This window comes from Lithobates pipiens, unplaced genomic scaffold, assembly GCF_037356315.1.
Source record: "Lithobates pipiens isolate NorthernLeopardFrog02 unplaced genomic scaffold, aLitPip1_a1.2 Scaffold_8, whole genome shotgun sequence".
Taxonomy (NCBI): Eukaryota; Metazoa; Chordata; class Amphibia; order Anura; family Ranidae; genus Lithobates; species Lithobates pipiens.
In genome coordinates, this window is record NW_027507903.1 from 488465171 (window position 1) to 488491881 (window position 26711).

At 42.2% G+C, this 26711-nt stretch overlaps 2 protein-coding genes and 1 long non-coding RNA gene across 3 annotated transcripts in view; 1 reads left to right on the forward strand and 2 right to left on the reverse strand.

Moving 5' to 3' along the window:
• LOC143960422 (poly(3-hydroxybutyrate) depolymerase-like) overlaps positions 1 to 340 on the reverse strand; it is a 29151-nt gene extending 28811 nt beyond the window's left edge. Inside the window, exon 1 of the mRNA XM_077469013.1 lies at positions 190 to 340. Coding sequence (XP_077325139.1) covers positions 190 to 250 — 61 coding nt within the window. The 5' untranslated portion in view covers positions 251 to 340. The remainder of the gene's footprint in view (positions 1 to 189) is intronic.
• LOC143960423 (uncharacterized) overlaps positions 1 to 26711 on the forward strand; it is a 55906-nt gene that overhangs the window by 3110 nt on the left and 26085 nt on the right. The gene's annotated exons all lie outside the window — the stretch shown is intronic.
• IPO8 (importin 8) overlaps positions 15794 to 26711 on the reverse strand; it is a 56539-nt gene continuing 45621 nt past the window's right edge. The window contains exons 22-25 of the mRNA XM_077469012.1: positions 24062 to 24267; positions 20819 to 21019; positions 18273 to 18389; positions 15794 to 16416 (exon numbers count right to left, since the gene is read on the reverse strand). Of these exons, the coding sequence (XP_077325138.1) occupies positions 16352 to 16416; positions 18273 to 18389; positions 20819 to 21019; positions 24062 to 24267 (589 nt within the window). The 3' untranslated portion in view covers positions 15794 to 16351. The remainder of the gene's footprint in view (positions 16417 to 18272; positions 18390 to 20818; positions 21020 to 24061; positions 24268 to 26711) is intronic.

Genomic DNA, 26711 nt, shown 5'->3' on the forward strand with positions numbered 1-26711 from the left:
TGGGGGTTTTGCTCTTACAGGAGAATCTGTCACTTATCCCTGAATGGACAGATTCTTTTTTTGTGTTACAGCTATTGGCTAGTTTATTTAAAATGAATTAGCTGCAGTTAAGCACAAAAATGTTTGCCTGCCAAATACTCAATAATTAAGCATCCAATTGCTGAAAGGCAAGAAGTTATTTTTTCTTACCGAGCCGGGACTGGGCACTACAGAGCCCAATGAGGGCAAGGAGAAGGATGTACCCCATCATTTTAGCAGGTAGGCAAGGTGATGGCTGGGATGCGGCGCCTGCCCTTTTCTACTGGGATTTATATATCCTGAGCAGCAGATAATCTGAGAGGCAGGTGACAAAAACACCGTGTGAAGGCCAGCTGCTGAGAAACCTTGGTTGAGTATAAGTAATTATTAACCTTCATGAAAAGGACAACTCCCCCCAAATCTGATATGTTAGTCTGGCAAAGTTTCTTCCAAGGTAAATCACATTCTGGCCTTTTATAGTTATCCATACTAGTAAAAAAAAATAAAGAAAAAAACACTGCCAACCAACTCTTATAGCTATCAAAAAGCCAAAGGTTGGTGCCTCTGAATTATTCCCTGTGTAATAAGGAGAGCCAGTGTTATTAGAGGGACCCTTCCATTATAGGCCTGCTAGAGAAGGCTAAAATTGCCCAAAGACCTTAAAGTGTCACTAAACCCACATCATTAAAAACTATCAATAAATGGTCAATACATGCTATTAATACATGCTGTTCATACTCACTCAGTCACTATGAGATTTGTTTTCTGTATTCTGCAAGAAACCTGGTTGATCTTGCTGCTTTCCATCTCCGCCTTCTGTCCATGTCCCCGATTCAGCTAGGGATTTTGCAGATGTGGTGGCAACTCTGCACATGCTCAGTTTTCAGTGAGTCATACTTGTGGGTGTATACACAGTGGTAAATGACAGCCCACTCCCTCCTTCCTCCTCCATGCCCACTAACCAGCAAAATGGTGGTGGGATATTAAAAGTAGATTAATGGAAGCTTTACCTCCCTATAGTTCTAAGACACAAGCTGGAGGGGCCTATAGATTTGTATGACAATTTAAAACAGTTTATTGATGCTATTTTTATTTTTTACCAGGCCTCTTGCCCTCAACATGGGGAGGGTGCATTGGGGTGGCCTAAACCACCGTGTTCCCATGCTGATGTGGAAAAGGGCCTCCTTTCGACAACCTTGGCCTGGTGGTTGCCCGGGTCAGGGGGCTTATCAGATTCTGGAAGCCCCCTTTAACAAGGATGGATTTACATCATGGGAGACCTTTTTCTTGAAGGTTCGGGGGGGGGGGGGGGGGCGCTCGCTCGTTCCACCCTATCCTGACCTCCAGGCTGCATGCTCGGATAAGGGTCTGGTATGGATTTTGGGGGGGGGGGGGTTTAAGTTCCCCTTAAAATCCATACCAGGGTTTTAAATTTCCCTTAAATTCCATACCAGACCCTATATATATTGCTGGTAGCAGGCAATACATTACATTTTTTTTCATAGATTTTTCATCTATATTGCCGGGAGCAGGCAACACATTACAGCTGCGAGCAAGTTTAAATGGCATTATTTCCTTTAGAAATGTCATTATTGCTGCAGCATATTCTAAACATCGTACATATGCGCCACTTTGCAGGCAGACTAAGGGGACCCCCCAGGCACGATATTTAAAGGAATATTTCATTTTAATTTGTTTCATTTTAAGCATCATTAAAATCACTGCTCCTGAAAAAACGTGTTTTAAAAACTTTTTTTGCATTGATATATGTCCCCTAGGACAGTACCCGAGTACGCATAAACTTTTTATGGCAATAATCCAGCAGCGGAGCTCCCTGGATTATGGGTCATTTAGCCGAGACACCAGGGACTGCATCCAGCCTAATCCACGCTCATGGAAGGACGAACCAGCCCTTTAGACCAGCCAGGTAGCAGAGCACACCTAGGTCCTGCGCATAGGTGGAAAAAATAAGAACGCAGAGGCTGAGTTTAAATTTATAGGAGTTACGTCCTGGAGGGCGGAGCCTATACCCAGCTGTGCTGCCATTGAGTCGTCAGGAAAATTGTGGTGACACATAAAGTATCTTACAAAAATGAGTACACCCCCACACATTTGTGTAAATATTTTATTATATCTTTTCATGTAACAACACTGAAGAAATTACACTTTGCTACAATGTAAAGTAGTGAGTGTACAGCTTGTATAAGTGTTAATTTGCTGTCCCCTCAAAATAACTCAACATACAGCCCTTAATGTCTAAACCGCTGGCAACAAAAGTGAGTACACCCCTAAGTGAAAATGTCCAAATTGGGCCCAAAGTGTCAATATTTTGTGATGACACCATTATTTTCCAGCACTGCCTTAACTCTTTTGGCATGGAGTTCACTAGAGCTTCATAAGTTGCCACTGGAGTCCTCTTCCCCTCCTCCATGACAAAATCACAGAGCAGGTGGATGTTAGAGACCTTGCGCTCCTCCACCTTTTGTTTGAGGATGCCCACAGATGCTCAATAGGATTTAGGTTTTGAGACATGCTTGGCCAGTCCATCACCTTTACCTTTCCATACAACCTAAGCCTGTTTGACTCACAGAACTTATGGTCTTGTGGGTTCAAACGTTCTGGTAAGCCTCCTAGCTTTTGGTGGTGGTACCTTTCACTTCAATCATTCATCCTGTTCACCGTTGGGATATTCACATTAAGTGTTTGAACAGTATTTTTCACATGGAACTTTGAATCATATTTTGATAAACTTTTACTTGATATTTATTTTTCACAATATTTGTCACTGTTTTAGTGTTCACTATTTTTTTCAATTTTTTTTACAATTTTAGTGGTGTCTAGTAGGGATGAGCTTCGTGTTCGAGTCGAACGTACGTTCGACTCGAACATTGGCTGTTCGGCCGTTCGGCGAATTCCGAACGTTTGGGCCGTTCGCGTCAAAATTCGAGTGACGTGCGCGCGGACCACAGTGCACTGCGGTGGCGCAGTGCATTGCTGCCCCATGATTGGCCAAGCATGCACTGTGACCCCGCATGCTTGGCCAATCGCAGCGCCGGCACCGAGGAGAGCCATGATTGGCCACAGGCATCCTGCCTGTGGCCAATCATAGCTCAGGCTGTGTAGTGCACGCCCCACACTATATAAGGCCGCCTTTGAGGCGGCTTCGTGTAGTGTGTTACTTAGCATCTGAAGCAGTGGGTGTTCTGTGTACCTTCAACACAGTACACACCAATCGTTTTTGGCTGATTTCCTATCTTGCTGCTGTGTAGTGGTTGTTGTCTGTGCCCTGACTGCAGTATACACCACTATATTCACCTCACCTATATAGCTAGTGATCTAGCTTTAACCACTTAACAACTGCCCATTGCCGATTAACGGCTTCAGGGCGGTTGTTTAACTCTGAGAGGCCGTTAATTAACGGCCTCCCAGAATTCTGCTCTCGCGTGCCCCGAGGTGTGCGCACTCGAGAGCATCCGTGACCGCCGGGTCGCATCACGGATCACGGTAAACGGCCGCTCATAGCGTGAGCGGCCGTGATCACTTGGAAACAAACCGGCGTCATGTTATGACGCCTGTTCCTCCCTCCCCTCTCTGTACCGATCGGTACAGCGGAGGGGAAAGAGATCGGTGTCAGCAGCGATGTGGGCTGCATCTGCAGTGCCCACATCGCTGCTCACCGAATTTAACCCCTCAATTCCCTGCCAATACTCTGCAATACCAGTGCATACTCTGCAGTACCCTGCCATTACTCTGCAGTACCCCGCCATTACTCTGCAGTGCAGTACCCTGCCATTACTCTGCAGTGCAGTACCCTGCCATTACTCTGCAGTACCCCCCATTACTCTGCAGTAACCCCCATTACTCTGCAGTACCCCCCAATACTCTGCAGTACCCGCCATTACTCTGCAGTACCCGCCATTACTCTGCAGTACCCCCAATACTCTGCAGTACCCTGCCATTACTCTGTAGTACCCCCCAATACTCTGCAGTACCCTGCTATTACTCTGTAGTACCCCGCCAATACCCCGCCAATACTCTGTAATACCCTGCCATAAATTGCCATACCCAGCCATACTCAGAGATACCCAGCCATACTCGGTGATACCCTGAAATACCCAGCCATAGACGCCCCCCACCCCTCACCGCCCTCCGGTGCTTCTACCAACTCGCCAGTACGATCAAAGCCAGAATCTTTTTTTTTATTTTTTATTTCAGGCTTCCCAGCCTAGAGGTGAGATGTGGGGTCATATTGACCCCCCAGATTTCACTGTAAAGAGGACCTGTCACCCCATATTCCTATTACAAGGGATGTTTACATTTCTTGTAATAGGAATAAAAGTGATCAAAAATATATTTTTGTAGAAAAAAATGTCAAACTAACATAAATAAAGTAAAATGAACAATAAAAAAATAAAATTAAAATTAAAGCGCCCATGTCCCCATGTGCTCGCATGTGCCACACATGTGAGGTATCGCCGAGAATGTTAGAGCGAGAGCAATCATTCTAGTCCTAGACCTCCTCTGCAACTCAAAACATGTAACCAGTAAAAAAAAATTAAAGCGTCGCCTATGGGGATTTTTTAAGTAGCGACGTTTGGCGCCATTCCACGGGCATGTGCAATTTTGAAGAGTGACATTTACTCAGCATAACTTCATCTTTCACTTTATGCAAACATTGGGCTAACTTTACTGTTTTTTTTGTTTGTTTTTTAAGCACAAAACTGTTTTTTCCCCCCAAAAAACGTGTTTGAAAAATTGCTGTGCAAATACCGTGTGAGATAAAAATGCAACGACCACCATTGTATTCTCCAGGGTCTTTGCTAAAAAAAAAATATATATATATAATGTTTTGGGATTCTCTGTAATTTTCTAGCAAATAAATGATGATTTTTACATGTAGGAGAGAAATGTCAGAATTGGCCTGGGTGCTCCAGAACGCCTGATGGCGCTCCCTGCATGTTGGGCCTCTGTATGTGGCCACGCTGTGTAAAAGTCTCACACATGTGGTATCGCCGTACTCGGGAGTAATAGCAGAATGTGTTTTGGGGTGTAATTTGTGGTATGCATGTGTGCTGTGTGTGTGAAATAACCTGATAAATAACCTGATAATATGACAATTTTGTGGAAAAAAAAAAAAAGGAAATAGGCCGTCAGTACTTCAGGTGTGATCAATTTTCAGATATTGGCACCATAGCTTGTGGACTCTATAACTTTCACAAAGACCAAATAATATCCACCAATTTGTACTTATTTTTACCAAAGATATGTAGTAGTATGAATTTTGGCCAAAATTTATGAAGAAAAAATGACTAATCTGCTAAATTTTATAACAGAAACGAAGAAAAATTCATTTTTTCGCAGAATTTTCGGTCTTTTTTCTTTTATAGCACAAAAAATAAAAAACCCAGCAGTGATTAAATACCACCAAAAGAAAGCTCTGTTTGTGTGAAAAAAGGACAAACATTTCCTATAGGTCCAGTGTTGCATGACTGAGTAATTGTCATTCAAAATGTGAGGGCACCGAAAGCTGAAAATTGGTCTGGTTATTAAGGGTGTTTAAGTGCCCAGTGGTCAAGTGGTTAATAATAGAGCTTGCAGTCAGTAGTGTTAGGAGATAGTGCGTGCTGTCTGCGTTCTCTGTACCCAGTACATACCGCTATAATATAGGGCAGGCCCCTACTTTCAAACATCCAACTTACAAACATCTCCTACTTGCAAACGCAAGGAGACAGCAGCAAGTGAGATGAAAAAAGATGGACGACAAAACAAATTATACAGGGGTGATAACCCTTCCCTATGTTTTCCAAAAAGCTTAAAAATCGTTTTTTTGACTGGAGCTACACTTTAAAAATGTACCGGTTGAAAATGACAAACAGATTCAACTTAACACAACAAACCTACACAGTCCCTGTCTTGTTTGCACCGCCTGTATACTGCTGTTCTGAGTATATAGGGCCTGGGGGCCACACGCATTTCCTTTTTTTAATATGGGTACGGGGTTCCCCTTAATATGCGTACAAGACCCAAATAGGCTGGTAATGGGCAGGGAGGGCTACCCATGCCATGTTTCTCAATGATTTTCAACCATATTGCAGGAACCAGATATAACATTAAAACCGCAAGCAGTTTTAAATGGTGTTATTTACGTTTAATGTCATTTTGTGCAGGGACTGTTCTAAACACGGGAAACACGTGGCACTTCACAGGCATACTACAGACACCCCCCAGGCACCATATTTAACCACTTCCCACCCGGCCAATGTATATATACGGCGGGTGGGAGCCGCCTGCTCCTGATAGGATGTTCAGGAACGTCATTCAGGAGCAGCGGGATCGCGCGCGCGCGCCCGCGCAGCGGCGCGATCCCGATGTGCTCGTGTCACCCGGACACGGCACATCTCAGATCGGCAGGAGGGCTCTGTGATTGGCCCTCCTGATCACATGACGGCCGTGTCCAATCACGGCCGTCATGTGATGTAAACAAACAGCCGGTTGCTAGGCAATCGGCTCTCCTCTCCTCACACGGAAGTCACCGCTGAGAAGAGGAGAGCAGAACGCTGCAGCCGGCTGATGATCAGTGAGTATGGGCCGCTTTTCACAGCTTTTTACTCACTGATCATCAGTGTAGTGTAAACACACAACACACCACACAGTGAAAACACAGTCCCCACATATGTCCCCAAAACACACATGTCCCCAAAACATACATGTCCCCAAATAATAAAAACACATGTCCCTAATAATAAAAACATGTCCCCCACATATGTCCCACTAAAATCACATGTCCCAATGATTATCTGCACACATATGTACGTGATCACCTGCACACATATGTACATGATCATTTGCGTACATATGTCCGTGATCACACAAACCAATTATTATACACTTAACGGAATTTTTTTTACCAAAAACATGTAGCAGAATACATTTTGGCTTAAATTTATGACAAAATTTGATTTTATTGGATTTCTTTTCAAATAGAAAAAAGAAAATATTGTTTTTTTCCCAAATTTCCGCTTTTTTTGCGCTTATATCGCAAAAAAAAAAAAACGGAGTCGTGAATAAATAACACCAAAATAAAGCTCTATTTGTGCGAACAAAATGATAACAATTTTATTTGGGTACAGTGTAGCATGACCGCGCAATTGTCACTGAAAGCGCTAGAGCGATGAAAGCTGAAAATTGGGCTGGGAAGGAAGGGGGCGAAAGTGCCCTGTATTGAAGTGGTTAAAGGAATATTTCACTTTTTTTTTTTCACTTTAATCGTCATTAAAATCAGTGCTCCCGCCAAAACGGCAGTTTTTAAAACTTTTTTTTGCAGTGACCCATGTCCCCTGAGGCAGGAGTCAGGCCCCCAAACCCTTTTTAGGACACTATCTTGCATATTAGCCGTTAAAATTAGCACTTTCCATTTCGAACGTTCGAGTCCCATAGACTTCAATGGGGTTCTAACGTTCGTACCGAACGCGGGGGTCGTTCGCAAGTTCTGGTGCGAACCGAACCGGGGGGTGTTCGGCTCATCCCTAGTGGTGTCCAAATAAGTACAGCACCCGTTGTTTATTACATACGTCAAGTCACATCTTTATTAGCGCTACACCATTTGTTTTTCTCAGTCCTTCACCCTCAGCTTCTTTAGCAAGGCAGTAGTTGTCTTGGGGGGTGTTTGGGGTCGTTATGTTGGAATACTGCCCTGCGGCCCAGTCTCCGAAGGGAGGGGATCATGCTCTGCTTCAGTATGTCACAGTACATCTTGGCATTCATTGTTCCCTCAATGCACTGTCGCTCCCCAGTGACAGCAGCACTCATGCGGCCCCAGACCATGACAGTCAAACCACCATTTTGACTGTAAGCAAGACACACTTGTCTTTGTACTCCTCACCTGGTTGCCACCACACACACTTGACAGAATCTGCACCAAATAAGTTTATCTTGGTCTCATCAGACCACAGGACATGGTTCCAGTAATCCATGTCCTTAGTCTGCTCGTCTTCAGCAAACTGTTTGTGGGCCAATTTGATGCAGCGTGCGGCCTATAGTCTGAGCACTGACTGGTTGACCCCCCCACCCCTTCAACCTTTGTAGAAACGCTTGCAGCACTCATATGTCTACTTCCCAAAGATAACCTCTGTATATGACGCTGAACACGTGAACACAACTTCTTTGCTCAACCATGGGGAGGCCTGTTCTGAGTGGAAGCTGCCCTGTGCCATGTTTCAGGGTCTTGGCAATCTTCTTATAGCCTAGCCCATCTTTATGTAGAACAACAATTCTTTTTTTTTCAGATCCTCAGAGAGTTCTTTGCCATATTGAACTTCCAGTGACCAGTATGAAAGAGTGAGAGCAATAACAACAAATTTAACACACCTGCTCCCCATTCACACCTGAGACCTTGTAACACTAATGAACCACATGACACCAGGGAGGGAAATGGCTAATTGAGCCCAATTTGGACATTTCCACTTAGGGATGTACTGACGTTTGCCGCCCACATAACGTCATATGATATCGCAGACTTTGAGCGGTGATATCTGAATGATGTCTTTTAGAGCCAGCGATTCCCTTTACCATAAGAACAATCATAGCGGCTGTTCAGCCACTTGATCATTCTTATAGGCGCCGTCCTCCGGCGCTTCTCCCAGCCATAGAGATTTCCGGTGGGCCAGATGGTCCCTGGAGTCTCTATGATCATTCAAGGGCTGGGGGTGATGTTATGATGTCAGGTCCGGCCTCGGCTGGGAAGCTGAGATCTTTTTTTATTTTTTATTTCAGGCTTTATAGCCTAGAGGTGAGATCTGGGGACTTATTGACCCCCATATCTCACTGTAAAATGGACCTGCCAAGCACTATTCCTATTACAAGGGATGTTTAAAAAGTGTCAAAATAGAAAAATAAAAGTAAAATTAACAATAAAAAGAATTTTAAAAATATTAAAGCAACCGTGTGCTCACTTGCAGAAGAGAACACATACGTAAGCGCGTGCCCACATATGTAAACGACTTTTAAATCACATGTGTGGTATCGCTGTGAATGTTAGAGTGAGAGAAATAATTCTAGCACTGGACCTCCTTTGTAACTCAAAACATGTAACCTGTAAAAAATTTTAAAGCATCGCCTATGGGGATTTTAAGTACCGAAGTTTGGCGCCATTCCAAAAAAAAAAATGTTTGGAGGTTCTGTGTATTTTTTCTAGCAAAAAAAATAAAAATTATGATTTGTAGGAGAGAAATGTCAGAATTGGCCTGGGTGGCAAGTGGTTAATGGCGGTGTGTTGAGTTGGGCCTCATGTACACTGCTGCTGGGTATATACACATTATAGGTTGGAAAAGAATGGCAAGGGGGTCCTGTTTCAGATACGGCACCTCATCCCAAGAGTAGATTGCAAAAGAAGATATTTGCAAAGGAGGGATTATTACAGTCCCAAAATATTTCAACCAATAATTTTTTTTTGATGTATAAATTTTTATTATAACGTGATTAAATAACAAATTGTACATACAAATATGTGAAAAAGAGACAATAAAATATAACAATGGGGAGCACAAAGAAATAAATAGGGCCAGAATAGTAGAGGCCTTGATGTGCTGTTGGGTCAATTCTTCCCTACATGTTTCACCATTACAATGGCTTCCTCAGGGGAATTGAGACTTGACCGACAAATATAAAATGGGATACTATAAAAATACAAGACAATAAGTTCGTGAATTCAGGTTGGATGCTGCGTGGCTACTAAAAACAAACGATCAGTTGGACTTGATCAAAAACCCCATCATACAACCCCCAAACGGGCCAGGGTCTGGTTATGTGGAGACTGGGCTCGTTAATGTCGCTTGCTCACCATCCCTTGTTACTAATGCTTGCGCTTGCTCACCATCCCTTGTTACTAATGCTGTGTCTGCAAATTTCCCCCTGTATCGCTAAACCTCCCCCTCCCATCGGGGACAGGCGCCTATCTCCTGCCCACACCATTCGGCTAAGCTTCGCCGCTGTTGCGTTGAAGCAACTGATAGGGCGCTTAGCATTCTGGGCAATGTAGACTCAGTATTGTGGATTGGGCGCATGCGCAGTTGTCTTCTTCCGTACGCTCTCGTTCGGCGGTGACGTAGGTATGCCGTACGAGTGGGGGGTATTCAAGACACCTGAGCCAGACAAATTTTGCTGGCTCTGCGGGGACGTCATGCGGACTTTGTGGCTGGATTAAGGTTAGTCTGCGGTATAAGAGGGGTTTGTTCCACACCTCCCCTACTTGTCCGGTCTGAAACAATATGATCCTTTTTTCAATTTTATTATTTATAGGACCTTCCTTACTAGGGATACCTTGTAACTAGGCTCTTTGAATACCCAAAGTTTGCCTTGCATTGGGCAGTACTGCAATTTGGCAATCCAATATTTGCTGGTTTTGTCTGTTTTAAAGAGGTAAGCACCTTATTGTTCTGATTGACTCAATGTTAAGTTGGTTAATCGTCTATTAGATACATTTCGATATTTTTCTTTCGCTTTCTCCTCATCTTAGCCTTCGTATATAGCTGGTCTCCTACCTATTCGGCATCCCCGTCTTTTACTCTAATTATACTATTTGATTGGGTATGTAAGGAGGCCACGTTGGGGGGTTTGTTTATTCATCTCCGCGATTTTAATTGTTTTTCTCTCCTTTTTTTTGTTTTATTGGTTGTCTTTTTGCCCCCTGCAGTCATGTTAAGGTGGCCTTTATGGTGAGGCTCCACACACTGAGCGGTCGCCTTGCTCATTCCACACTGGGGTGAATTTTGGGGTAGGTATGCACTCCTTTGGATTTGACGTGTGTTCCATCATTCAGTTTGGGGGTTGTATGAGGGGGTTTTTGATCAAGTCAATCTGATCATTTGTTTTTAGTAGCCACGCAGCATACAATCTGAATTCACTAACTTATTGTCTTGTATTTTTATAGTATCCCATTTTATAATTCCCCTGAGGAAGCCATTGTAATGGTGAAACATGTAGGGAAGAATTGACCCAACAGCACATCAAGGCCTCTACTATTCTGGCCCTATTTATTTCTTTGTGCTCCCCATTGTTATATTTTAATTGTCTCTTTTTCACATATTTGTATGTACCATTTGTTATTTAATCACGTTGTAATAAAAATTCTTACATCAAAAAATTTTTCATTGGTTGAAATATTTTGGCACCGTAATAATCCCTCCTTTTCCAAATATCTTCTTTTGCACACATTATAGGTTGTTGTAAATACATGAATTAGGGGTAGAGCATTCATAGGGAGGTGGTAAAAACTGTAAAGAGTCCATCATTTTTATAATTTGAGAATTGTTTATGTGATTGCGGATTTTCTAGTTCATGCGGAAGCCACACTGCCACATAAAGGTACCGCTGTTTGTGCATTGCTATATACTATAGCAATGGCTTCTACATATATTTGCAATTGTAGGCAACTAAAACCTCTGTTCTTAAAGCAGAACTAAACTCCCTCAATCAACATGAACTACCATATTTATTGGCATATAACACGCACCTTCATATTAGGAGGGAAGTTTCAGGAAAAAAACCTTAACATTTAAATGAAGTACTTTGAAGCAAAATAAGGGTCAGTACCCAACAATGCAGCCTCACCATTGCCCATCTGTAGCCTGATCAATGCCACCTGCAGTCTCACAATTGCCCATCTGCAGCCTCACAATTGCCCATTAATGCAGCCTGATCAATGCCCATCTACAGCCTCACAATTGCCCATCGCAGCTTGATCAATGCCCATATGCAGCCTCACCTTTGCCATAAATACAACCTGATCAGTGCCCATTTGCATCCTCACCTTAGATTACTGCTGCCTCTGAGGGGACAGGGATGGGACGGGACAAGTGCCGTCAGATTACATACAGCGCAAATCCGTTTACTCGGCAGCCTCTTTAATACAAAGTTCTATGATAGACAGAACACTGGCCCAGGAGACGGGATTTCCTATTAGAGGCCGATGAGTAAACTGGAGATGCTCACTGTATATAATCTGACAGCTCTCGTCCTGTCCCCTCCCAGGCAGTCCAAATTGCAGTATCGGAGTACAACATGCACACACTATTTGCAACCGATTTTTAGGGTGAAAAAGTGTTATACGCCAATAAATCCAGTATTTTTAATATTTATGCTACCAGCCTTAGTAAATAGATTGGAAGGTTTATTATATTTAGTGTTTGAAACATTTTATTTCTTATTTTATTGGCTTCCTGGTTTCTGGCCTAGGCCAAAATGATGTCAGTCCAGGAGTCTGAGCATTTTTTTTTCTTTCATCTGGAGGAGGGATTTTCTCAGATAAGCATGCCCTCGTGCCTATATACCTGAGCTAAGAACAGATGGATTTCAGGAAGTAAATGCTACATAAAATTATCTGCCCTTACTCAAGATGGCTTGTGGCTAGAAATGCTAGGGGGTGTTTTTCAGCGTGATTTCTCAAAAAATAAAGTATGGAGACATGGATTTGCTGTAAAAATTTAATCAAATAGTGTTTTCAGTTTGTGGTGCTCAGATACAGTTAAAGAATAAGTTGACCTTACCATGTAACATGAATGCACAGGCCCCGCTGTGCCAGCTAGCGGGGGTTCTTCACCAGCAGCTGTCACAATGTAAAAAAAAAAAAAAAAAAAAAACATGTGGCTGTGCAGGGCTCCGCCCACTCGGCCACATCACTCATTCACAGCACTGTGTGAATGGTAAACTACAAGGTCCAGCAGCCTTTGCGGCTGTAGGCTTGTAGTTTTCAATGAACTACCATGACGCTGTGAGTACTGTGGTAGTTCATTCCTTCTTCCTGTCAGGATGTCCTAAGATGAAGCCTATATACTGACAGGTCTGCTAATCGCTGTTGCAATGCTTTACAGGGTCCTGCATCAAAAAAATTATAAATGCACATTTTTTTTAACCTGCAAAAAAAAAAAAATTTGCATTTATTATTTTTTCTGAAAACGTGAACTTATCCTTTAGGTTCCACTTTAACCCAAAATTGTTTAGTGTGAAAGTGTTGTGGAAATCCTTTTTTGGATATTGCTCTGCCCATGTGACTTCTTTTTTGAAAGTTTCTTACAGATCATTGTTCCTTTTCTTGGATTTGGTGCAGAAACACACTGGAAGTATCTTGGCTTATGGTATGTTGCCGCACCTTTAGGTTAGGTTCACACTTGCACATGTGCCTTTTTATGCATTTTTCATGCATTCCAACTGAAGTCCATGCAGCAAAAATGTGCATTGTCACACCAAAATAAGCACTTAAACTTGTGTGATTAGGAACCATAAAGAATGGTAATCCTCTTTTTTATGCATTGGAATGCAAATAAAATTGGAAGGTGTGAATGGGAAATTTTCAAGAAGAAAGGGCTGCTTCCAGGTAAGCCTGCTTTCTATTGCTGCATTACTATACAATTATATGTCTACTGTAAATATCCCATAGTTGGGAAACTCAGATAGTATAGATTTTGGGACTGCAACTATCAGAGGTGCTTTGCAGCAGTAGTATGGACTTCTACATGGATTTGCAAATGTATGCAACCAAAACGCTGACTAATTTGAACGTGTGCTGGGGACCCTCTATGTATAGAATCAATAGTCAAACAGTTATGAATTTGAATTTAATATATAGCTAATAAAGAACACAATGGGGGAGATTTAACGAAACCGGTGCAGCTGTGCATAGTAACCAATCAGCTTCTAGGTTTTAATTGTCAAAGCTTAGGCCGGGTTCACACTGGTCCGACTTTACCAGGCTACTTTGGTGCGACTTCAGGGAATGCCTGTGTAAGCTTCCTGTAATGTCACGTCAATTAAGATTTGGATGCAACTTCCATTCAATTCTATGGGCTTAATATCAGACAGAAGTCAGACCAAAGTAGTGCAGGAACCATTTCCAAAGTCGGACCAGTTAGGACGGCTCTCATAGGGAAATATTGTTTTTTTATATATATATATATATATATATATATATATATATATATATATGTCATGCGACTTGTGCTCTTAAAGTCAGAGTGCATGTTGCACCAGTGTGAACCAGGCCTTAATTAATCAGAAGCTGAATGATTACTGTGTAAATCTGCATAAAATTCTGTCTGCACCACTGCACCAGTGTTCTGGTGTAAAGAGACTCAGAAATGATAAAATACAAGGGATCAGAATGACAGTCAATCATTTTCAGGAGAGAGAGATCAGCAATAGCAACCTAAAATTTTTATTTCTAACAGAAAAGAGCTCCTAGTGTGCCGTATTATACAGCTGGTTCTATTTTTCTATTGTTGTTCCTTTTCTCTTACTGCAATGATGTGAAACACAGTGTGCCTGGAGACCAGGTGATTGAGCTTTATTGTAGTAAAAACTTTTTTCTTTTCTTTTGAATAAAATAATATGAGCTATGAATGATCAAATTTACATAATAAATGTAGTCAGTGTGCTCACCATGCAGAAAATCCATCAGCACAGACATTGTATCCTCGGTCACACGCGTGAAATTCTTTTCTTACAACTATGAAATTCCATCAAAGCTGAACTCTATGTAAAGTGAATATCAAATAAAAGAGGCATGTGTATTTCTTCCAGATCTTTGCAGTATTCCAGTCTGAAACTGTGCTTGTATGCAGAGGCTTTTGTAATAGGGACCAGTCTCTGCTGTTCTCGCTACTTTTGCAGGGTGACTGGTCTCATCTCCGCCTTCTCCTCTAGTTATCTGCAGGGAGCCTGTAGTGGGTGTGGCCTGCTGGGTTTGCTAACGAATTTGCTGCACACAAAGTGGATTTATAGCCTTTGTGGCAAGTGTTCAAACAGAGGGTTGGATGGTGTAATATTTCACCTATTACAATCTGACTGTAGACTATACAAGAAATATTACCACAAAAAGATTCTGATTGTGCAATCCCACACTTTTGTACAACCGCATCAAAAAACAAAGACAGGACCAAATTTGGTCTTTTCATGAATTCGGTTCAATTACTACTACACTTAAGGCCCATTAATGGCAAACAGAGGGTGTGGTTTTTTTCAGCAGCCCCGCCCCCAACACATATAGCTGTAAACACACTGTTCACATCCTACTCCCCTGAATTTATTACAATGTGCCTATAACATATGGCCAGCCTTAGGTATAATTCCTTAAAGTGGTCATAAACTCATTTAATCAGGTTTATGTTAAATTAATCATTGCAAGCTATTGTACCTGTTTACCTTCTGTGTAATCCTTTGTTTTGTTTGTAATGAGATCACCGACGCATGCGCTGTTAGTCTTATTTTTAAAAGAAGCTCTTTCTGCTGGAAAAATGCTGTGTACATGCTGGAGCTGCGTCACTTCCTTGGGTAAGCGGCAGCTCTGACATCCTGTGATACACCTTCACCATTCTGAGGCCAAGCCTCGATTATGGAGTAATGCAGCAGCAGGATCAGCTCCCTATTCGCTATACAAGGTTGCTATGGTAAAAGCAGAACGAAAACAAGGCTTGGCTTCGGGAACAGCTTCTAAACAGCAACATGCAATTCCATATTTTTTATTTGGGGTAAAATTATCTGAGTTTACTACCACTTAAAAGGATATTGGGCACTTATGACCATCAGATGTGTTTGCTATACCACAGGGATTTCCCACGCATCAAATGGAAATTTAACGGAAATCAAAATTGCAATCCTAAAAATTGTGCACACGGCCAGCATAAGAGACATTTCTTATTGTTGATACATAGAGAAGCTGTATTCTCAGTCATTTGTCTTATGTTAATCAATTGGTTGAATCTACTGTAATAAACTGCCAAACAAATTTCTGCATAAATATTGACACAGATGTAATGTGCAGCCAACAGATTGTATAACTGCTGAAAACACACACACACGCTCTTTATTGAAAGACAATGATGTAAAAGACGGTGATCAATGTTACACTGGTAGTTAAAAGCAGGGCTTTAAAGCTAAACTTCATGATCGGTCATTCATGAATCTGCTCCTCAGGGGCGGGGTCCATAGCACACATCAATAGACTCCAAGTGCATGGTAGTCAGGGAGCACATGAAGGGAATGAGTAAAAGTGCAGAGGTCAACTGGACCAGAGTCCTAGCTAAAACCCCTTAAAAAAAAAAAACAATAATTTACACAGTTCTTCAGTCATTTCATAAGAGGGTCCGTCCTCTGCCAAAAAAAAAAAAAGAAGGAAGCTGACCAACAAAAGAAAAGCACACTCTTCCAGAAATCGGTGTGAATGCTCGTCGATGGGCTTCGCTGTAGCAGCCTTCAAATAACTTTTATAAGTCGCTCCCCAGTGTGATGGCATTTACAAAATGTAGTAGTGCAAACGTCCCAGAGTCACTTGCAGCTTCACAGTTCATTGCTGAGAACCGCCAACCATTTGCCCCGACTGCTGTTGCTGCAGCTCAAGCTTTCGAGAGGCTATGAGAAGGAAACACAATTGTAACTAGAATAGGTTGTGTGAAACATTCCAGGCCTGCCACTTATTGGTATTCGTCTTGTATGCTGATAATAATTTCACAGCCAAAAGAAAGAAACTGTAGTAATTAAAGACACATTGTCACTAGAACATTTAATTCAGCTAACAACCTTCCCATAAGATTATATGTGCATTCAAGGTATTTTAAGCATGTTATTTACCTGTAAATGCCCCCCCTTTGTGTAGACTGCTGCTGGGTGTCCATCGTTGGTTGCGATGTCAGCAACCACTGGAGTCTCAATTTATACTCTATAGCAGTGATGGCGAACCTTGGCACCCCAGATGTTTTGGAACTACATTTCCCATGATACTCAAATACACTACAGAGTGCAGGAGCACCATGAGAAATGTAGTTCCAAAACTGGGGTACCAAGGTTCGCCATCACTGCTCTATAGTAATTCCCTTCACTCCCCTCCTGGTCTATACGGTTATGTAGGGAAGTGAGTGTAGGGGTGGAGGAGCTAGGCCAGCACAGACAGTATTAAGACATTCCCAGAAAAGGAGATGTCTATGCCATGCAAGGAAGGAGGGGGGCTGTGTTAGGAAACTGCCTTTTGCTACAGTAGTCATATTTTCTAGCAAGTTCAGAGGCACATTGAAAGTGAACAAAAATTTATTTTTAGAAAAGGAAAAACATTGCAAGTAAACATTTAAAAATGCTTGATTTTTCTTTATTTTTATTTTTTGGGGTTGGTGATGGGGTCTTCTAAACCACTTTCCCCAGGTGGATGTCATACAATGTCCTGGGAGGGAAGTGGTTATACTGTACACCTGCAGGCATCATACCAGTATCAAAATTTACAGCTGGCGATTGCACTTAAGACAGAAGTTCTGCGGGCAGTAAATGGGTGTTGGGGGTTTCCCCCCAAATCCCCCACCCAGACTTTCCTGGGCTCTCCTGTCTGATGGAGGAGCCTGAGGCCACAATGGCAGCACTACACAGAGAGAGAGAGGCACTGATGTTGTTCTTCCCTCTCTGTGATCCCAGAAACCAAAAGCAATAATTATTTTCTTTCAGCCTTTTGTCTACCTTGCCGTCAGTGGCCAGAAAAGCAGCCGATCAAATCTGTCCCTGATCAGCTGCACTGGATATCAAAAAGGAGAGATTTTGGGTCTAATACCCCAGATGTCTCCATAAAGAGGGCCTGTCACAACCCATGCTGTCACAAGGGATGTTGTTCCTGTACCTTGTGATAGCAATAAAGTTGATTTAAAAAACAAAAAACAAAAACATGAATTACTTTTTTTAAATAAAAATTGTAAGGGCACTGATCCCCTTATCTGCAAATGCAAACGCATACGTAAGTGCAACAACAATAATCCTAGCATCAGACCTCCTGTATAACTCGAAACCGGTAAACTGTAAATGCTTTTAAAGTGTCACATGTGGAGGTGAATGGTAGCACAGTTTGGCACTGTTCCAAGGGCATACGCAATTTCAAAGCGTGACATGTTCAGTATCTATTTACTCGGCAGATCATCTTTTATATTTGGGTATTATATTGTGTTTGTTTTTTTTTCTCCAAAAAAATTGCATTTGAAAAACTGCTATGCCGTGTGACATAAAAAAAAAAAAATTGCAAAAGCCACCATTTTATTCTCTAGGTTCTCTGAAAAAAATATAGAATGTTTAGGGGTTCTAAATAATTTTCTAGCAAAAAAAACAAAAAAAAAAAACAAATGTAGATTTTTACATGTATGTGAGAAGTGTCAGAATTGGCCCGGTAGGCAAGTTGTTAAAGTGTAATAAAATCGGCAAAACTACATAATTCCACTGTCATGTAATCGCTCCCTTACCAGCTGCGCTCTTCCGCTGCTCCGACAGTGTATAAATTTCCTGCAGTTGCTTCTTCTGGTCATTGCTGAGTGGTGCCGTCAATGAATGATACCAGGCTTGATCTCTACTCTGTATGCCTGAGTCAGGAGAAGAGCAACCAAGGACATGATCAGCAATTTTCTATGTACAAGGAAAGATATCATAACACCCCCTTACAATGGGAGGATAAACTAGTTATATATCTAATGTATAGCAATATTACTGTGTGCCGTGTACTTGTCTTATGTCAGTAACTTTAAAGTGGATCTAGTATCAGATAAAATGTTTGTCCTGCTAAGTAATGTGTCAGTATAACACTTCCAGATATTTGTCCCCTCTCACAAGGATCATAGTTATTCCCCCGACAATGACATGATTAGGGTGAGACATTTTTGTTTAGGCATCATTCAGGGTGACCATCTACTTTCTGAAATGAAATGGCACAATCTTGTAAATCTTGGCGGCTATGTAGCACTCGACTGTGTTCACAAAATGTCTGACACAGGTCACCCCCTTGCTAAAGCCTTTCTTGTGACTTGCTGTAAAGTTAGAATCAATGAGTAGGAAAGATGACTGAGGAAATGCTTCTTACTACCTGCAGAAGACTGGTGAGGACATAATCTCAGTTTAGACAAAGTCACTGGAGTTTAAAGCGGGAGTCCGCCGGGACTCCGCGTTTTTTTTTTTTTTTTTAAAACCAGCAGCTACAAATACTGCAGTTGCTGACTTTTAAAATAGTGACACTTACCTGTCCAGCGCGCCCGCGATGTCGGCACCCGAAGCCGATCTCTCGATAGTCTCTCGGGTGCTGCCGCCGCCATCTTGGGTATGGGAATCAGGAAGTGGAGCCTTTCGGCTTCATTTCCCGGTTCCCTACTGCGCATGCGCGAGTCGCGCTGCGCAATAAGGATGGACCCGCTGCCTCTGGGATCTGTGTGTTTCCCAGCAGGCAGCGGGGGACTTTCGGAAAGGGGCGTAATCTACGCCCCTTTCCGCAGAGAGCTATCCCGGAAGTGGGTGCAGATACCTGTACTGTACAGGTATCTGCACCCCCTCCCCCCTGAAAGGTGCCAATTGTGGCGCCGGAGGGGGGGAGGGTTCCGATGAGCGGAAGGTCCACTTTAGGGTGGACCTCCGCTTTAAGTATTATTTGTAATGATAAAAGGTGGAGCTTTTCTGAAAAACAATACTGCAGCTGTATTTTGTGACAAGTTAGAGATTTATTCATGGACACTTTAAAATCACTGCACAGCTTTCCATGACCCTCTAAAGCCAGTATTAGGTCATCTTACAACATGCAAGTAGCTGTGCACTGTATGCACCAACATCAGCAGCCATTTACGCTGACAGGTGACACAGGACCTTCCAACAAAAATGGGACCCATTTAAACAGGATGTAAATCACTAAATGAAAATTGAACAAAGCATGATCTTCTATAATGTGTACGTGTCTTAATCCAAAGCACCTAGTGTGATTTTCTATCTGCATAGATCATTTCTGACAAGGCACAGACAACAGGAACACCAGAGAGAGGGCTGGTGACATCACTTCCCCTCGCGCCGCACAGTCATCGGGGACCTTTCACGTGCCCCAGATAACTGTGCGGTGTATCACGGCGTCCGGCTGTGAAGCCACAGCCGGGTGCCCAAAGTACGAATGACGGCGCAGCGAGCGGGGCGGGGAACGAGGGGGGGGGGGCCTGGGATAGGTAAGTGTCCGATTATTAAAAGTCAGCAGCTGCAGTATTTGTAGCTGCTGAATTTAATTTTTTTAAATTTTTTATAGGGGCACCCCACTTTAAAAAGGAGAAGTACAGCCAAAGCTTTTTTGGCTGTACTTCTCCTATGGATCACAGGACTGCAGTTTGTTCTGCACTCCTGTGACCCATTTTCAGCTGACTCAGATGGTCCAGGCTGGGGAAAGATTCCAATGCATGGAATGACAACTGGCTCCGCCTCTCAGCTGCACCACTGGGAGCCTAAGCCACATGCTCCCTCCCCAGCTCAGCACTCCAGTGAAAGCTGAAGGGGCAGAGCAGAAACCGGTGACTGACAGTCACCGCTCTGTGCTCAGAGTGGAGGGGAGAACTGAGTGATCAGCAGTTTTTGATCACTCAGTTCTCAGTGCAGAGGTGACGGGGGACAGATGCAGCATCGGATCTATGCTACAAAACCTAGATGAGTATAAAGTTTGTTTTTTGATACTTCATACTGCTCTTTTAAGCTGCTTAGAGCAATATCAATTGTGATGTCAGGGAATTTTAAGGGTTCTCCATAATGTGGGAACCTTGTAAAGGGGCTGTAATAAGTTCTCTCTAGCAGTCTTATGTAACAGGTCTCCAGGTTTTGAGTGTCTTCTGTAGTATGCGCACAGTTTTCTGCAACATCATATACTATAAAAATTATGTGCGAGTGATTTAGTGATTTCAGGGACTGCACTTTAAATCTGAAATTAAGCTGCTTATATTTTGCCTTCTCTGGTTCCTCCTCATGAATCTAATGATAACTATACCTATCAAAGGCTTACCCAACAAGACGTCTGTAAAGAACTGGTATTCGTCCAAGGCATCATGGCAATCAAGCGGAGTACTAAACCCTTCCAAGGCTGTCTCCTCCAGTGCTTCATCATCCCAGTCCTCATCGTCGTCCTCATCTTCATCCTCCCGGGTATTTTCCTGCATGGCCTGACCCAGGCTGTTCGCCTCCTCCTCGTCACTTGGAATCTCCTCTTTAAATGAAAACATTTAATTTAGTTCAAAGTATAGGTAAAGCAAACACTGTTTATATTTAGTTTTGGAAGGAGGATTTTATTAGAGGTCGACCGATATGGGTTTTTCTCTGGCCGATGCCGATATTTAGAAATCATGGCGGCCGATAGCCGATATATGATGCCGATTTTTTTTGGGCCGATATGTTAGGCCGATTTTTTTTTTTTTTTAATCCCCCTCGATCTAACACACCTTTCCCACTGGGGCGTTTTTCAGGCGCTTTTGGGCTAAAAATAGCGCCTGTAAAGTGCCTGCAAAATGGCTCCCCTGCAGTCTGTGTGAAAGACAGAGTGCTTTCACACTGAGGCGATGCGCTGGCAGGATCTTAAAAAAAAAGTCCTGCAAGCAGCACGTTTGGAGTGGTGTATACCGCTCCTCCACCACTCCTGCCCATTGATATGAATGGGCACTACTGCCGAAGCGCATGCAATGCGATTTGGCAGCAGTGCTTCATGGGCGCATTTAACCTCTTCCTTGGCCGCCAGCTGGGTTATATGTGCCCCACTAGCAGCCAAATAGCACCGCTAAAATGATGGTAAAGAGCCGCTAAAACTTGCGTTTTACCATCAACGCCTGTCCGCTCCAGTGTGAAAGCAACCTTCATAAGTGATACAGAAAATGTCTTACATTTAAACATTTATTAAACAAAACAAACCTCCAATCAGTTTACTTGTTTGTATGATTTAGATAAAAAAATAAATAAAAAAAAACTATATATTAAATAAAAGCAGGTAGTCAAAACTTTTGGACGAAAAAAAAAAAAATGGGCTAACTTTACTGTTTTTATTTTATTTTTTAAATAGTGTATTTTTTTCCCAAAAAAATGCATTTGAAAGACCTCTGTGCAAATGCCGTGTGACATAAAATATTGCAACAACCGCTATTTTATTCCCTAGGATCTCTGCTAAAAAAATATATATAATTTTTGGGGGGTCTAAGTGATTTTCTGGCAGAAAATACAGGATTTTTACTTGTAAGCAACAAGTGTCAGAAAAGATTTAGTCTTTAAATGGTTAAACTGAGAACTTCTACACATGGAGAGGATTTCATTCATTCAAGTGTAAACATTGTATCTTTCTGTTCTTTTCTTGGCAGGCTGCCCAGAGAGGAGGAAAGGGTTTCTATGACCACTCAGGCAACTTACACTGACTTCTAGTACAGAAGTCATTTCAAAGTCCCGGCTTTTTTATCAGCACAATCGGCCGATGTCGATTATTTAAAAAACGGCAAATATCGGCCGATATATCGGTCGACCTCTAGATTTTATTGTTGTCTGTGTCGCCATTTTTCCCAGTGACCACTGTCACCCAAACAGAAAAATGGTCTGAAATCCAAAATTTAACAGTACTCATCAGAAAAGGGAAGTTTGCGGCAAGAAAGACAATTTCTCCTCACACTGGAGATATTTCCTGTCACTTCCTGCTGTTTTCAGGACAGGCAGTAAAGAGACAAAAAAAATAAAAAATTACAGGGGTTTTAAAATATACCCTACTCTAGCCAAAGCCAAGTAAGAGATCTTAAGGACCAGCTCCGGACAAACAATTTAGTTTGTTTTGTTCAGTTTTCTGTCTGTGATCCCACTGGAGAGATTTGTTATCACTTTCTGAACCTGTGACGCTCATACAAGACATGGTTGTATGGCTGACACTGGGACAGAAAGGCACAGACAGCAATAAAAACATTGTCACACCTTCTAAACGCTCCACACTTTACTAGAAATTTGTTTTTGTATGAGCAGTTGTTGGAAAGATTTCACATCACTTCCTGTCCTGATAGGAAGTGAAGAGACACAGAAGGTAATTAAAACTTGACATGACTCTAATACTTCCTTGTGCTAAAGTTAAGTGCACGTGCTCAGCATCATATCCAGAGGTTGTCTTTGGGAAATAGACTTATGAGTGCTGCCAGCATTGCTACAGAGCTTGAAGGGGTGGGGGGGGGGGGGGGGGCAGCCTGTCAGTTCTCAGACCATAAGCTGCACACTGCATCAAATTGGTCTGCATGGCTGTTGTCTCAGAGTGAAGCATCTTCTAAAGATGATTTACAAGAAAGCCTGCAAACAGTTTGCTGAAGCCAAGTGCTGGAAAATAATGGTGGCCTCACAAAATATTGACACTTTGGGCCCAATTTGGACATTTTCACTTAGGGGTTTACTCACTTTTGTTGCCAGCACTTAAGACATTAATGGCTGTGTGTTGAATTATTTTGAGGGGACAACACCCCAATGCACCATGCAGATGGTTGTGTGCGGCAGATAACACTGCATACATGATTTTTGGTTTGTTGAGGTGCATTGGGCAGTCCATTCAAGTAAACAGGCTGCACTAATGCAATAAATGTTAACATGACACAACAAACGTTATAGTGCATACGCTTAAAGAAAAAGTACAGCCAAAGTTTGTTTGGCTGTACTTCTGTGGATCATCGGAGTGCAGATCGTTTTGCAGTCCTGGACCCGCTGGAGCCCGCTGTCGGCTTCATTACAGAGCCGGGGTGGAAGCAACCGACTCAGGCTCTTAGCGGCTTGCTGAGAGGCTAAGCCAGGTCCAGGCATGTCGACGGATCCTGACCATATGTTTGTGATCTTGTCATAAGCCAGACCGGCACCTGGCTTACCCTCTCAGCAAGCCGCCAAGAGTCTGAGTTGGTTGCTTCCACCCCCTACACAGCCCAGTGCTCCAGTGAGCGTGCGCACAGAGCAGAGAGCCAGTGACTGACAGTCACCGACTCTCTGCTCAGGGAGCACCAAGAACCGAGCGATCAGCTGTGTTTGATCGCTCGGTTCTCAGCATTGGAGCTGATGGGGGACGGATGTTGCATTCACCTAAGTATGATTAAAGAAAAATTATAATAATTTCAATTTTTAAAAACACTGGAGAGGACCATGAGCATCCCCTTATATCAGCATGATCCAACTAAACTACAGCGATCCCGAGTATATAGCTGGTCTATACACATTTACAGGCAGGTTCCCCTTGTGTCATTAGTTGCAGCTCCCCTACCATTTTCCTCAGTGTCGGTTTTTAGGTTTCGGGATGCCGTCCTTCGGTCCAGATGGTCACGGGTGGCACACACCTGCCTCAGCCCAAGGAACAGGAGGAGGATGGAAGGCACGATGAGCGAGGCCACAGCACTGACAGCTGGTGGTCGATTTGGGAGCTCCATAAGAATACTAAGGCCGATCACACACATCTTCCTATCATGCAACCTGGAGGGAAATATGAACACTGAATAGGAGTTCTTTAATTTTTAGACCTCAATCACACTGGTACTCCTGTGTTTAACTTTTACAAAAATTATCATCTGGAAAATATAAATGTTTTTATGTTTCCCAAATCCATTTTTCCTGTATTTAGAGGCTTCTGCTTTAAAGCAGGTTTAGACAAAACGAATCATGAATGCAATTTTTTTCTTGATTACATAAGTGCATCTAAACATTGAGTATGTAAACTCTTCTGTACATCCAAGTGTACAAATGTACATAGAAGACTATAAGATGCATTCATTCAGATCAGTTTAAAAATGTTTGTGTTTTTTTTTAAGCTAGCGTGTATGAGGCCTTAGCAGCGATATAAAAAAAAATGCATGAATGGGACTTGCTCTCTCATCTATTAATGTTCCCCTAGCCCAGCAAGCAGCCCCTTTCTACTTACTTTGCTGCTCTCAGACCCCAACAGCCAGTATTAATTATTTTCCTTGCCTGGGTGCTTACTTTTATTCAGGGAAAATATTCAATCTTAAGGTTTCCGCTAGCTGAAGAATATGGTTTATTTCTTTTACACTTTTTCCTGTCCATGCTTTTTTTTCCCCCTTTTTGTGCTCTCTCTCTTAAATAATAATCTAACCTGTGGAGAGAAATATCAGATGTGGGGGCCAGTCATTTTTGTAGGGGCTGTAGTGGGCTCTGACTTGTAAGACTGTAATACCCATAGTCTTTTAATGTTTCCTGTCTCTGACCTTGCCTGCGGGCATATTCGCAGTCCCTGACCATCTTACTATAGCATGTCCAATCTGTGAACATTTTCTGCAGCATTACATACACTGAACCTTATGTGTAGCTATTTGGTGATTTCAGGGCAGCACTTGAGGCCTCTAATGTCAAGTTGACTTGTTTTAAACAATTAATCTCACTTAGGCTCCTTTCACACTTGCGTGACCTGAAAGTTGTGCAATTTTGACACGACGTGAAGCAATGCCTGTGCAATCTTTAGGTCTATGGACTACTTTGAAGTCGCAAAGATATGATTAGTACTCATTGGAAATCATGGGGTACGACTTGTCCTGCAACTTGTCACAGGACAAGTCGCACAAGTGTGAAAGGGGCCTTACACTAATATTTCAGTGTTTGGTAAACACCGGGGAGTCCTCGGGTTTGAATATCTGCCACAGCCATTACTAGGGGTCCCTTTCTGCCTGTTGGAACTTTTATGCATATTGCTATATGAAGAATGGAACAGGAGGGGCTGGAATACATAAAGGTGGAAGCAGACAACCCAAAACTTCTAGGCAGGTAGCTAAGACACTATGGCAGGGAGATACCACTGCTGGAGTTTCCAAGAGATATAAAGCCAGTGGGTTGCTTGACTTATTAGACTACACTTGTAAGAAGAAAAAAAAAAAAAAAAAACACAAAAAATAAAAATAAAAAACTTATGGGCGGACTAACCATTTAATTCTTAAAACGCTTTTTAGGAAACATCAACTACTTTTTAAAATTGTACTGGCACATATGTGCACACAACAATCTGGCATCTAGAATCTGAAGACTTTGTCAGAATCAGAAAAGAAGCAATGCATGCTGGGAAATCTGAATATGGTTTGATATTTTAGGCCCTGGCCACATAATAAAACTAAAGAAAATTGCAGATGCAGAATCACATACAGAATTCCACAATAAAAAGATTGATAAAAAAGATAAAAAGAATTTCAAAACATTTATATACTGGATTAACCACTTGCCACCGGCATAACAATGTTATTCAGTGACAAAGTGGCTTTCCTGTGCCGGATCACGTACCTAGTATGTGATCTGGCACGTGCCTGCATGCCACTTCTGCCATAAACAAGGCAGAGCTCTGTCTTGTCAGCGGAGATGTGCTGGATCTTGTTTCTTGCAAAGCAAGGAATAAAATCCAGCACATCGATTAGTAATAGCACCACATAATAAACACAAAAACACTGGTAAGGCACACATTTAGCCATCTGATCACTCTAGATGTTTAATTCCTTCCCAGCCAGTGTCATTAGTGCAGTGGCCGTGCATATTTTTAGCACGGATCACAGTATTAATGTCACTGGTTCCACACAAAGTGTCAGTCCGCCACAATATTGCAGTCCTGCTAGAAGTCGCTGTTCGCCGCCATTACTAGTATAGAAATTTTTATAATTATATATATATATATATATATATATATATATATATCTCTATATATATATATATATATATATATATATATATATATATATATATATATATATATATATATATATATATATATATATATACACACACACATACACAAACTATAACAAGTAAACAGGGTCACTTATCTAGCGCTTCAATCTAAATGAGGGTTAGTTACTCTTAATAAAAACTGGTGGAAATAGCAGCCGCAATATTAATACAATACATTATAACCCATAAAGTTCATT